Here is a 13,958-nt window from a genome sequence, read left to right on the forward strand (position 1 = left end):
AGACATACAAAATGTGCATCTAGAAAAAAACGTACATAAAAACCGCACCCAGACTAGACAAAAACAAAATGTGCATCCAGAAAGGACACCCAGCAACACGTGCCCAGACTAGTCACACAAAATGTGCATCCAGAAAAAATGTTCTGCAACACACGATCAACAGGAGAAGCGGATCTAGACACAGAAAGAGGTGAGCTCACATGCACCGACAACACACTCAAAAATGAACAAATTACCTGCCGCAGCCTAACACTCCCTAGGAAGAAACAGCCTGAAAGCAGGGCCTAGCCAAAAGGCTGCTCAATCTGTTGTGCCTGAGCTGCCTCCATACCTTACTGAACTCCCCAGAGATGTGAGCGGGAGAAGCCGAAGGCAAAGGAGGAAGACACGATTCCTGGCTCCATTTGTATATTATGTATATTATGTGTTCCTACACATTTAATTAACCTTGTTACTGTTCCTCTCGCCTTCTCTCCTTTTCTATCTTAGTTTGGGGTCACCACTCCGACCCCTCGTTCTTAGTTCTCCCTCACCACCCCCCCCCTGTTATTTGTATTTTCTACCTATTTATTATGTAAACCGATATGATGTGTATTTTAATGTCGGTATAGAAAAGCTGTTAAATGAAATAAATAAAGAATCCTCACTAAAAGTTTTTTTTTCTTATATGAAGTAAAATCTTTTACCTGAACTCAGCCCTCCCTGGCTAAGAGCAGGAACAGGTCCCAGCGACGGGGGTAAAAGGTGAAAGCCTTCACCACCAAGCATCTCTCGGCTAGCAACCCCTAATTTTTTTTTTTAACAGGCAATCCCCAGTAGGGAAATGCATGTCCACCATCTGCTGGAGACAGAGAATACTGACAGGCTGATGTCGGGGCAGGACTATATATCCATGACGTCAGCTTCTTACTCAGTCTCCATCTGCTGGTAGAAGTGCCAACTGACAAAGTGGACTCTGTCCTCGAAAGCTTCAATAAACTGTTTAGTCTATAAGGTGCCACCCAACTCCTGCCATTTTTGCTACATCAGACTAATATGGCTATGATGCTAAAGATTTTATACCATTCTAAGTGGATGACAAATGAAACACATGCAATATTAAATGGTGACCAGACAAAATATAATAGTAAAAGATAAAATAGTACACCTAAGAAAAAGCATTAAAACATCTCATGAAAAAGTCTGGGAGAACAAATAAGGCTTCAAAGGTGAAAATATATGGTGGAAAAAATCAAGAAATTAATTTTACTTTTAAAATAAATAATGTCTCTTTTTTGTTTTTTAAATCAATGTTCACTATTTTTTTTTCTATACAGAGTTTTTGGATAAAACATAGGGTCCGGGTGGGACAAGGGTGTTTTTGTTTTCTCTTTTCTTTTTCCTTTATACAATGGTACTTCCATTGAGAGTGACTACTATGTATGATCTGAATATTTGTTCGTTCCTATGTTATTCTTTATTTCTTTTTAGGATATTTATTTCATCTATTTACTTAAAATGCTATTGGGACTATTCCACATAAATAAATAACACAGACTATACATATATATATATATATATATATATATATATAGCATTCCATTTGTTGAACTGTTTACTGTATTTGGTTATAATGTTTTATTTCTTATATTGTTCAATAAAAATGTTTTAGATTCAAAAATAACTGGAAACAGTGAAGTTGAGTTGCTCCTCACAGAACCAGAAAATTATTGGCTTTTTATTGCCAGGCAGAGTTCTAGAAACTGGCAGGTAAGTCCAGTATAAGTCCTATAAAAATGTGCATCAAGTGCACATCTGAATCCTGGCTGGTCCAGAGCAGAAAGAATTTTTAAGTACTGGATATGGTGAAGAATGGGTAATACTTACATTTCTTGCTCTGTTTTTCCACTTCTGTCTTTAACTTCTTATACTTGTCCGTCCTGTAAACCAGCACCCATGTAATCCCTGGAATCACATTTAAAGATCCTCTAGTAAATACTGTTACATAACAGGCATTAAAACTCAAAGTGTGACCTCTGTGCTGAACTACTAAGGCACACTGAAGAAACGTTATCCAAGGAAAATGTGCTCAGCAAACGGAAAAGAGGGATGAATAGACTTTATTCTATCCCTTAAAAAGATCCTTATGGCTAGAATAGGAATAGGTTAAAAATCCTGAAGGAGTACTAAGAGCAGGTAGTGGTTTTGCTGGTGACTGAAGGGAGGTCATTAAGTATTGCTTTCCTGGGTAATTTTGTGGCTTAAACTTAGGTGGACAGAAAAGATTTTGGGATAAATTTTCTTTCATATGGTCAACTGATTGGTAAAAAAAAAACCCAGAAAGTTGGGTAATTTTTCTTTAGTATCTTTCTTTCCCTCCAATCCACTCCACCTCCCACCTATCCCTAAGCACATTCTTTGATTTATAGACTTATCCCAAATAAGAGATTCCATAGCAAGAATTAGAGATTTAGATAAAACAAGGGATTGACTCTGCCCTTATCATAGTAACAGTCAAAGGAAGAACAGATGCTACATCCAGTCTGCCCAGCAAACTGGATGTGGCAGCAAATGCTGCTCTATGCCGGTTACCCCCAAGCCTTATGTTAAGGGTAATAATATTTTCAATCAACACCAAACTGTCAAACCCATAACAAAATTACGGTACTACTAGCAATTGTTTTACAGGGTGAGCTCTGGGAACATTGTCTTTAACTCCTGATGCGTTGAGGTAATTCGCCAGTGCAACACCAGAAAAACATCCAAAATTCACAACTTAATCAAGCCCCAGACAAACTATATATATCTAAATTGTTGCATTAGTGCTTCACCTGTATACTTGTTTGTGATATGTATATATAATCAATAAGAAAAAATTGTACCTCTTACAGAAGATTATAAACTTAATTCTTCTGCCTGCTTAAAAAATATTGCACCTTTTAATGACATAAAAAAAAAACAAAAACCTTTATTTATATCAATGAAAAATATTGTTTACAATCATCCATCATGAAGTTTATTTTACAATAGAAAGATCATCTTATACTAAGTACCCTAATCAAAAATCATATATTGCACAAAACATTCCTTTGTATCTCCAATAAAAAAAAATCATTCACCCATGCATTCCTACATCTATACATACCAAACATGCCCATAAAGTTATTCAAATCAGAAAGCTTATTCATAAAGAAAATTCTCCTGCATAAAGACAGCAGTCAAAATGACAACTTTAGATAGTTTGATATTTAACCAAGAACAGTTATCCAAATTAGAAAGCTTATTCATAGAGAACCTCCTGCCTATAAACTACAGTCAAAATAACAGCTTTAGATGGTTTAACATTTGACAATTATCCCTGCTACAAGGAAAAAAATTGCTTAAATGTCTTTCAATTCTCCCCTCCTAAAAGGAAATGAGCAGCTTAATTAAATGTCTTTCAAAGCTTCATTAGCACAAACACAAGTCAGAAAGATAATACTAATGCGTTTTCAAGGAGCAAAATTCTTGCACTGATAAAGTGTAATGCCTTCAATGTCTGTAAATACAACCCTATGAAGGCCTTTGTTTCACCTCAGAGGCTTCTTCATGGGTGTTGCCCATGACGACTATTTATAAACATATACATGCGAATCTAACAGTTCCTAGTAGCAACCCATGTATTCCTGTGCTTTATAGTTTATAGACATTGGGTCTTGAACTGAGTAGTCTTCTCAGTGTGAATTCCACTGACAATCTCCTGAGGTGGGAATGACAGGGTAATATCATAAATTTGTCCCGAGGTATGCTGCGAAAATCCAGAGAGTAGCCTTCTCGTATGATGTATAGTACCCATTTGTCTGACGTGATTGAATCCGCACTCAACTGGGTCCAGAAATTGTACGGTCAACCACATGCCAGGATAAAAATAAACGGGGCATACTCGGATCCATTTGAAGTTAAGCGGGGCACGCGACAGGGCTGCCCGTTATCGCCTCTTCTGTTTGCCCTCTCACTATAGCCCTTTGCGGAGTTAGTCCGCAGACATATGGGTGTAAACGGTATACAGATAGGCGAGGTAGATTATAAGATCTCGCTGTTCGCTGATGATCTCCTTTTTACTATAACAAATCCGGGACCCTCACTACAAGCCTTACTGGGAGAACAAATCAAGTTTGGGAAATTGTCAGGGTTCAAAATTAACGCTGATAAATCAGAGCTACTTAATGTTTCTATGCCATTGACTCAATTCACGGAAGTGGGGAACAGTTTACCCTTACGTATAGCTAAGGACTATGTCAAATACCTGGGGGTCAAAATTGGGGCTAGTATGGAAGACCTGTACCATCTAAACTATGATACACTGCTGTCTCATATACAACAGGATTTGGATAAATGGGAACGGTATGATCTATCTTGGTCTGGAAGGGTAGCGGCCATCAAGATGAATGTCCTGCCTAGATTTTGCTATATGTTCCAGACCCTACCAGTAGCAGTCCCAGAGGGGGCTATGAGAATATGGCAAAGAAAACTTTTCCGTTTTATATGGAAGCGCAAGCCTCCGAGGGTTTCACGTCACATCCTCTATCGGGATAAAGCTCGAGGTGGACTTAATATCCCTAACCTATGCTGGTACTACACCGCAATCACGCTGGGGGTAGTGGTCAGCTGGCATAGTAGGGGTGAAATTAAGCCTTGGATTGCAATTGAGCAGCAAGTGTCTGGGGATATGTCCCTAACTGCGCGGCTTTGGAGTAAGGAATTGCGGAAGGTAATAAGCAAAACTCTTACTTCCTTTACTCAAGGGGTTCTTAAATTGTGGGCTAAGTGGCGAGATCGTTTAGTAGGTCATAAAGAAATATACCACTTAACCTCTTTCCTATCTAATTCGGGATTTAACCCAGGCCTAAACACAACTTTTGCACGTAGGTGGATGCAGTTTAGTTTAACAAAAGCAGGGCAGTTTTTTACAGGAGCTCAGATACTTTCACGCTGTTGATTTTGGTTTTCTGAAGATTTTTCAGCAAAACAATTCCCTGGCCTCAGCTGAAAAGGGGCGCATTCAGGTACTGTTAAATTCACATTCTGCTGTGATAGCAGAACATCACATGTGGGTACATCTTTCACACACTGTAAGAAAGCCTACAATGCTGAGTTAACCAGAAGCATCTAATCATTGAATTTGTGTCACTGTGCCTTTGACATCACTTAAAGACTTATTCTGGCCCTCCAGCAACATGGTACTGCTTCCTCTTCTGATTTGTCTGACTCCACAGTAGCATGGCCATATTTGGGACTACACGTGAAGACTTACCTGGCTCATACCAAGACATTGCAGGAGCCTCTGACTTTTTCAGATGCTGGCTATGCTACCATTTGAAGTCAGATGGCTCTGGATTTATTCCAGTTCCTTTCATGAATCCTCAATCCTTAACCGAGTTACTGACCTTGCACCCAATGCTGTCTCTTTCACCCATTCTAACCCTATGCCCTGCTTCTACACACTAAACAGGCAGGTTGGTGTTTTGAACTTGAGAATGCCACAAACTGCCATGTCCGTACAGTGACCAACAAGAAAAGATTATACTTTGTTGAGAAATACCACTTGTCTAAACCAGTGGTTCTCAACCTTTTTCCCATCATGACGCACCTGACAGACCATGCTCACATGTGACACACTGCTCATTACAATTCATGGCGGAAATAAAAAATAAAGGTCGTTATTATTTTTATTGTTAAGAATGACACAAGGAAAAGATAGGTATTCTGTCTGAACAGAAATTGCATAAATAGTAAACATCCCACACCAAAACAGCACCAATTTCCAGGCAACACTGAAAATATTACACCAGGCCTTAAGACACCAATACATCTGCTATTAGGAAAACGGATCAAGTCAGGCTGCTATAGAGCCATACACAGAAACTACATGCCAGCAGAAAACCTCACCTGAATCACATGTCCTGATCCTCACCTAACAAAGAATAAAGAGACCAAAACGCATAACTAGAAGCATGCAGACAAAAACTGAATTGGAAACCGCACTAAGCCAGAGTCTCTGTATGCAGTGTAACAAAGAAAAAAAAGAAACATCACCCACCCTTACAAAACAAATCAAGAAATATAAAATATAAAATCAGTAGCAATAAAACCATTCTAAAAAAAGAAAAGCACGTTTGCTTACCGTAAACGGTATTTCCATAGATAGCAGTATGAATTAGCCATGCTGTCATGGGACTGTCAGTCAAGCGTCAGAGGCAGAGCTTTTCAAAGCTAATACAGAGCTTAGCTCTGTGCAGCTGCACATGTGTTCTCGTGCAGGAAGGCAGAATCTCCTCAGTCTGTATTATAGCAGTAAGGAAGGCTGTCCAGGGAGGTGGGCGGGTCAGCATGGCTAATTCATCCTGCTATCTATGGAAACACTGTTTATGGTAAGCAAACTTGCTTTTTCTCGTTGATAGCAGGGCTGAATTAGCCATGATGTCATGGGAGTCCCAAGCTCCCAGTCATGGTAAGTGATATTTATTTTTTTTTTGCATGAATTACCTGGTGTGGACAGCCGATTTGAAATATATAAAGCTAAAGTATCTAAGACCGTTCATCCCAGCTTGGCATCTTGAGATGTTTGCTGGTCTAAACAGTAATGGGATGTGAAAGTATGTAGAGATGGCCAGGTGGCCGCATTACAGATGTCAAGAGGTGGAACATGACGTAGGCGGGCCAATGAGGTGGAGATTGCTCGCAGTTGATGAGCATTTGGTTTAATCTGCAGTGCTATGTCCCTCTTGTTGTAACAGAACTGAATGCATTGTGCTATCCAGCTAGAAATTGTCCATTTCGCCACTGGCAGGCCAGGGGCATTCGGGTTAAAGGAGAGGAATAGTTGGGATGGTCTTGAGTTCGATTGCATCCTAGTCTTCTAGTAGGCTAGAGCCCTTTTACAGTCCAGAGTGTGGAGTAACTTCTCTCGCTCATTGTGGTGTGGTTTTGGAAAAAATGTAGGGAGTTCTATGGACTGGTTGATGTGAAAGGTTGAGACCATCTTCGGAAGGAAGAATGGATGAGTCCGTAGCACTGCCTTGTGGTGGAAGAACTGAAGGTAAGGCTCATAATATACAAGTGCTTGTAGTTCACTGACTCAGCAAGCTGAGGTTACAGCAATGAGGAACACCACTTTCCATGTGAGCTATTTCACATGTGCCGAGTCCATCGGTTCGAATGGAGGGAGCATTAATTGCTCTAGAATTAGGTTGAGATTCCAGGCCACTGGAGGTTTGGATATTGGGAGTCGGAGATGGTAGAGGCCCCTAATGAATCTAGAAACCAGTGGGTGTTGGGATATTGGGTGGCCTTGGAGTGGCCTGTGGTAGGCTGCAATGGCACTTAGGTGTACTTGGACAGAGATAGCCACTAGCCTCGCCGAGTATAAAGTGAATAGGTAATCTAGTAGGTCTACTGGAGCGCAGTCAAAGGGATCGTAGTGATTAGTGGCACACCAGGACTCATGATGCTTCCATTTCAATTGGTATGCTTTCCTGGTAGATGGCTTTCTGGCAGCAAGCAAAATGTTTTGGGTTTCTTTTGATATCTCTTGATCCGTCAGTAACGCCCGTTCACTCTCCACGCTGTCAGGTGGAGCGAGTCTTGCATGGGGTGGAGAAGGGCTCTTGGGATAGTAGACCATCTTTATGACCCAACGGAATGGGGGTATCGATTGATAGGCGGAGGTACGTGTATCAAGGTTGCCTTGCTCATGCTGGGACGATGAGGATGAGGTCTGCCGTCTCGGCTATGCATTTCTGGAGCAGGCGTGCTATAAGTGGGATCGGTGGAAATGCATACATGAGGCTTCCTGACCACGGACGTAAGAAGGCATCTTGAGCCATGCAGAGATGACTGGGAAACAATGAGCAGAACCTGAGGTACTTTCCTGTTGTGTTCCATGGCAAAGAGATCCATGGACGGTGTGCGCCCCATCGATTGAAAATGTTGTCGGCCACTTGCTGGTTTAGAGACCACTCATGAGGGTGAAATATTCGACTTAATCTGTCCGCCCGAGTGTTGGCTATACCGGGAAGATATGTCGCGCTTGTAGATGGATTGCATGACGAGTCGCCCAATCCCATATGAGAAGTGCTTCCCTGCAGAGTATCCATGAACCTGACCCTCCTTGTTTGATATAAAACATGGCTACTTGATTGTCCGTGTATATCATGACTCTTCTTCCTTGCACGTTTGCAAGAAAGATTTTGAGGGCATATCGAATTGCTCTTAGTTCGAGAAGATTGATCTGATATGACTGTTCACGAGGGGTCCATAAGCTCTGCATTTGTAGGTGGTCGAGGTGAGCTCCCCATCCTTTGTGGGATGTGTCTATTGTGAGAACAATGTTGTGAGGTGGTATTGTGAAAAGTGTGCCCCTTAGAAGCACAATTCAGGTCTATGATCATGTCTGGAGTCAAGCTGATTTTCCGAGACAAGGGTTGAGAGTGTTGTGACCACTGGCGCTTTAGTCCCCATTGTAGTCGGCGAATGTGAAGATGGGTGTTCAGAACCATGTGAATGGCTGCCGCCATATGACCCAATACCGATAGCATCTGGCGTTGGTCTTGCCGTAGACTGTAGGTATTTGGTAAGCATCTGGAGCAGTAACCTTCAGTCTCTGGAAAGAAAAGCTCTGCTTTTGGTCGTGTCCAACAGTGCTCCTATGAAATGAAGAGTGCGGGAGGGTTGTAGGTTCGACTTTTCGTAATTGATAATGAGGCCTAGGTCTTGAAGACACGAAATGGTCTGTTGCAGGTGGGATAGGAGGGTGACTCAATCTGAGGCTACAAGGAGCTAGTCATCTAGATAGGGAAATAATTGGATTCCCAGCTTTCGAAGGTGGGCCACCACCACTGCCATGCATTTCGTGAATACACGAGGGGTTGCTGAGAGGCCGAAGGAGAGAACCTTGTATTGGTAATGTTATTTCTTGTTTTTCAGATGTATTGCCATGAAGAGGGGTGCAATGGAATAGGAGTGTAAGCATCCTTCAAGTCTAGTGAGCACATCCAATCATTGGGTTGAAGAAGGGGAAGAATTGTTTTCAGGGACACCATTTTTAATTTCTCTCTGACTAGATGTTTGTTTAACTCACGTATGTCCAAAATCGAGCACAGAACTCCCAATTTTTGGGGGATTAAGAAGTAAGGGGAATAAAAACCTGTATTCTGGAGTTAAGGGTAAGACTCAAATTGCTTGTTGATGTTGAAGGGTTATCTCTTCGGTTAACTGAAGATGATTGGAACACATGCTTGTTCTTGGAATGAGATGTGGCAGAGAAGGTCTGGAGAGGAAGTGTAGTTGATAGCCTTGATGAACTATTTCTAGAACCCAGTGATCAGTTGTGATTTGTGACCAGGCTTGACTGAATGCCATGATTCTCCCTCCCATAGCCAGGGGAGTGGTGGCCTTGCTGGAGTTAAAGAGGTTGAGGCTTTCGAGGCAGTGGAGTGTGGTTGTCTTTGTTGACGTTGTGTGCGTGGCCTACCTCGATGTTGTTGGTGTTGGGATGATTGTCGAGGTGGTTGAGGATAAGGAGTGGTCTATAAGAAGGATAGTCCCTGAACGGCCGTCTGAGGTATGATGCACAACGAGCAGGTGCAAAGAATCAGTGAGAGAAGGCACCATATGTATTGGAAGATGTCAAGGCTTGAACTGCCACATTCTGCTCCTTTAATTGAGCAACTGTTTCTTGGGAGACGACTACCAAAAAGGTTGTCTCCTCGGCAGGAAGGTTAGCTAACTTGTCATGTACGTCATTCTCTTATGGCACTAGCCCGGCGTCAAGCCAAACGTCTGGCCACTATAGTAGACGCGAAAGCTTTTGAAAATGTCTTGAAACAGTTCTCAGGAGGAGTCGAATGCCCTCCTCCATGTCTTGTAATGGTTGTGGTGGTGGAGTCGTGGGATCTGTATCTGGAAGGAGTCCCTTTAGTTGCTGTAGCGATTCATACAAATATTGGACAATATAAAATTGATATTGATATATTCGTGCTCCCAACATTGATGATTGGAAGATCTTCTTCCCAAAGTCATCAAGGTATTTATTATCCTTTCTAGGTGGCTTACTGGAGTGTAATTTGGTCTTTTTCGCACGTTGCATGGCCAACTCCACCACTATAGATGTGTAAGGTAGCTGAGGTGATGAACAGAATGTAGATTGTTGCATTCTGAATTTCATGTCCATTTTACTAGATACTGGAGTGATTGAGTATGGTGTTTCCTAGGATTTTGCAAGTATTGCATCTAAAACTTGATGCGATGGGAGCGCTGTTGGATCTGATGGGAGATCAAAATTTCTTCAAGAGTCCCATCGTTTCTGATCTCGGGTCTGGCATTTTGTGGACTTCCACATTGAGGACAGAGCCCACTGACTATAAATTTGGGGTATGAAAGGTCCTCCGGTGGAGAGTAAGGTCTTGGGGACCTATTGGCAGGTCCGACGAATACCCCGTACAGGAGCCTGAAGATGATAGAATGGAATCTGGTTGTTTAGGCAATTGAGGGGAGTTGGTAGGCATAGGCAGCGTACGCTGGGGTGAATGCTGAGTTACCAATGAAGGCACCTTTGTAGGTGTAGGCTGTGGGAGTAATGGTGATATGTCCGGTGAAGGCTGTGGTAGCTGTGGAGAGTTTTCACCAGGACTGGCCAGAATTGGTGGAGGATTGAGGTATTCCAACTGTAGGGAGGCTAGGAAACCCAAAAAGGCCGATGATAATTGGACGATGGCCTGTTGCGTCCCTTCTGGTATCTGTGAGTGAATAGGTATTTGTGTAGGTCCTTGGGGTGATGTGGAATTGCTGCTAACAGTAGGTCAGCATCTGGTGCTGTAGGCTGCTGCTTATGTATCTCCACAGGTTCTCTAATTCTTTGGCGCTTCGCTAATGGTTCCTGTAGCTGAGGTGAGGCGCATTTTTATCTGGAGACTGAAGAAAGATCTGAGAAGACCTGACATGAGAAAGAAGATGAAGGGGAATAGGAAAACACCCCCTCCACTCGTCTTCCGATTCCAGGGGGGACTCCGGTCTGTGAGCATCAGGGAGATGTAAGGATGTGCCCGAGGGTGGAGTATGGTGATGGAACCCACAAGAGAGGGAGCTGTACTCGACTTAGCGCTCAATAATGGAGATAATGTCTCTGATGTCCAGGTGGGCGCACACCTCAGCACCAGTGATCATCAAACGGTATGGTTTAATATCACAAAAAGGATACAGAAAAGAAACACAAAGACCCAAGTTTTGCAGTTCAAAAACACGGACTTTGATGAAATGGGGAAGTACCTGGAGGAAGAACTAAAAGGCTGGGAGAATGAGAGAGATGTGGATCAGCAGTGGACCAATCTAAAAGGAGCAATTACCAAGGCAACTACTCTATATGTTAGAAAAGTAAAGAAAAGCAAAAGAAAAATGAAACCTATCTGGTTCTCAAAGGAGGTGGCTGATAAAATAAAGGCTAAAAGAACAGCGTTCAAGAAATATAAAAGATCCCAAAGGGAGGAGCATAAAGAAGAATATTTGGTAGAACAGAGGGAGACGAAGAAATTAATCAAGATAGCAAAAGGTCAAGCGGAAGAGAGGATTGCCAAGGAGATAAAGAATGATGACAAAACATTGTTCAGATACATTAGTGAAAAAAGAAAAGTTCGAAGTGGTATAGTGAAATTGAAAGGTGGAAAGGATCAATGTGTGGAGAAAGATGAAGAAATGCCAGAAATATTAAACGAATACTTCAGTTCTGTGTTCACTAAAGACGACCCTGGAGAAGGACCATCTCTACTTAACAAGAAACTGGAGGGGAGTGGAGTAGATGAAACTCCATTTACAGTAGAAAAGGTATGGTAAGAGCTGAAGAATCTGAAAGTGGACAAAGCCATGGGAACTGATGAGGTTCATCCCAGGATACTGAGGGAGCTCAGAGATGTGCTGGTGGGTCCGCTGTGTGACCTGTTCAATAGATCCCTAGAAACGGGAGTGGTGCCGAGTGATTGGAGAAGAGCAGTGGTGGTCCCGCGTCACAAGAGTGGGAACAAAGAGGCTGGTAACTACAGACTGGTTATCCTCACTTCGGTGGTGGGAAAAGTAATGGAGTCACTGTTGAAAGAGAGAATAGTGAACTATCTACAGTCGGGAGAATGGCTGGACCAGAGGCAGCATGGATTCACCAGGGGAAGATCCTGTCAGACAAATCTGATTGACTTTTTTGACTGGGTAACCAAGGAATTGGATCCAGGAAGAGCGCTCGATGTCATCTACTTGGATTTCAGCAAAGCTTTTGATACGGTTCCGCACAGGAGACTGGTGAATAAACTGAGAAGCTTAGGAGTGAGTGCCGAGGTGGTGGCCTGGATTGCAAACTGGTTGACAGACAGAAGATGATATGTGATGGTAAATGGAACTCTCTCTGAAGAGAGAGCGGTTTTAAGCGGTGTACCGCAAGAATCGGTGTTGGGATCGATCCTGTTCAATATCTTTGTGAGCGACATTGCGGATGGGATAGAAGGTAAAATTTGTCTTTTGTAGACGACACTAACATCTGCAATAGAGTGGACACGCCGGAAGAAGTGGAGAGAATGAGACGGGATTTAAGGAAACTCGAAGAGTGGTCGAAGATATGGCAGCTGAGATTCAATGCCAAGAAGTGCAAAGTCATGCATATGGGGAGAGAAAATCCGAATGAACTGTATTCGATGGTGGGGGAAAGGCTGATGTGCACGGAGCAGGAGGGAGACCTTCGGGTGATGGTGTCTAATGATCTGAAGTCAGCAAAACAATGTGACAAGGCGATAGCTAAAGCCAGAAGAATGCTGGGCTGCATAGAGAGAGGGATATCGAGTAAGAAAAGGGAAGTGATTATCCCCTTGTACAGGTCCTTGGTGAGGCCTCACCTGGAGCACTGTGTTCAGTTCTGGAGACCGTATCTCCAAAGAGACAGTGACAAGATGGAAGCGGTCCAGAGAAGGGCGACCAGAAAGGTGGAGGGTCTTCATCGAATGACTTATGAGGAGAGATTGAAGAATCTAAATATGTGCACCCTGGAAGAAAGGAGGAGCTGGGGTGATATGTTTCAAACTTTCAGATACTTGAAAGGTTTTAATGATCCAAAGACAACGACAAACCTTTTCCATCGGAATAAAATCAGCAGAACCAGGGGTCACGAGTTGAAGCTCCAAGGAGGAAGACTCAGAACCAATGTCAGGAAGTATTTCTTCACGGAGAGGGTGGTGGATGCCCGGAATGCCCTTCTGGAGAAAGTGGTGAAGACCAGAACTGTGAAGGACTTCAAAGGGGCGTGGGATAAATACTGTGGATCCATCAAGTCTAGAGGACGTGAATGAAGAATGGGTGGCTCGCGGGTATGATGGCTACTGCCTGGAGATAATACCCTTATTCAATAAACATACACACGGTTAATGCAACTCCAATATTGCTCTAAGCTTCAACGGCAAGAGGAAAAAAAGGATTTGCATTCACAAAAAGCGGGGAGTAGCTTGCTTGTTACGGCGGTTACTACCCCAAACCAAATAAGCCAGATACTTTACTTTCAATGCATAACCAGCATAGCTCTCTGCTTCAACGGCAGGGGAGAAAGTCTGATACTTCACTTTCAACGCATATCCAGCATAGCTCTCTGCTTCACTGGCAGGGGAGAAAGACTGATACTTCACGCACATCCAACATAGCTCTCTGCTTTAATGGCAGGGGAGAAAGCCTGATACTTCACGCACATCCAGCATAGCTCTCTGCTTCAACGGCAGGGGGAATGTAGAAAGGTGAGTTACATAGTCTGGGTAAACAAAGGCATGGGTGTAGCTTGCTTATTGTGGCGGTTACTACCCGTAACTATGATAGATATTCACTTGGATGCAGTTCCAATACTGTTCTCTACATTAATAGTGGGGGTGGAAGGGAAATTGAACCAAAAGGTTACTAAGAGCCAAGAGTAACAGAAGTATGAG

The 13,958-nt window shown here is 42.8% G+C and overlaps 1 protein-coding gene across 6 annotated transcripts in view; it reads right to left on the reverse strand.

The window, feature by feature from the left end:
* The window catches only part of TMCO1 (transmembrane and coiled-coil domains 1), a 526,809-nt gene that overhangs the window by 377,404 nt on the left and 135,447 nt on the right, over positions 1-13,958 (reverse strand). For 5 of the 6 annotated variants that reach the window (XM_029617467.1, XM_029617468.1, XM_029617471.1 and 2 more), the window contains one exon: positions 1,867-1,944. The exons of the other annotated variant lie outside the window; for it this stretch is intronic. In XM_029617467.1, the coding sequence (XP_029473327.1) occupies positions 1,867-1,944 (78 nt within the window). The remainder of the gene's footprint in view (positions 1-1,866; positions 1,945-13,958) is intronic. 6 annotated transcript variants of the gene reach the window in all.

Source organism: Rhinatrema bivittatum, chromosome 10 (assembly GCF_901001135.1).
Source record: "Rhinatrema bivittatum chromosome 10, aRhiBiv1.1, whole genome shotgun sequence".
Classification (NCBI taxonomy): Eukaryota; Metazoa; Chordata; class Amphibia; order Gymnophiona; family Rhinatrematidae; genus Rhinatrema; species Rhinatrema bivittatum.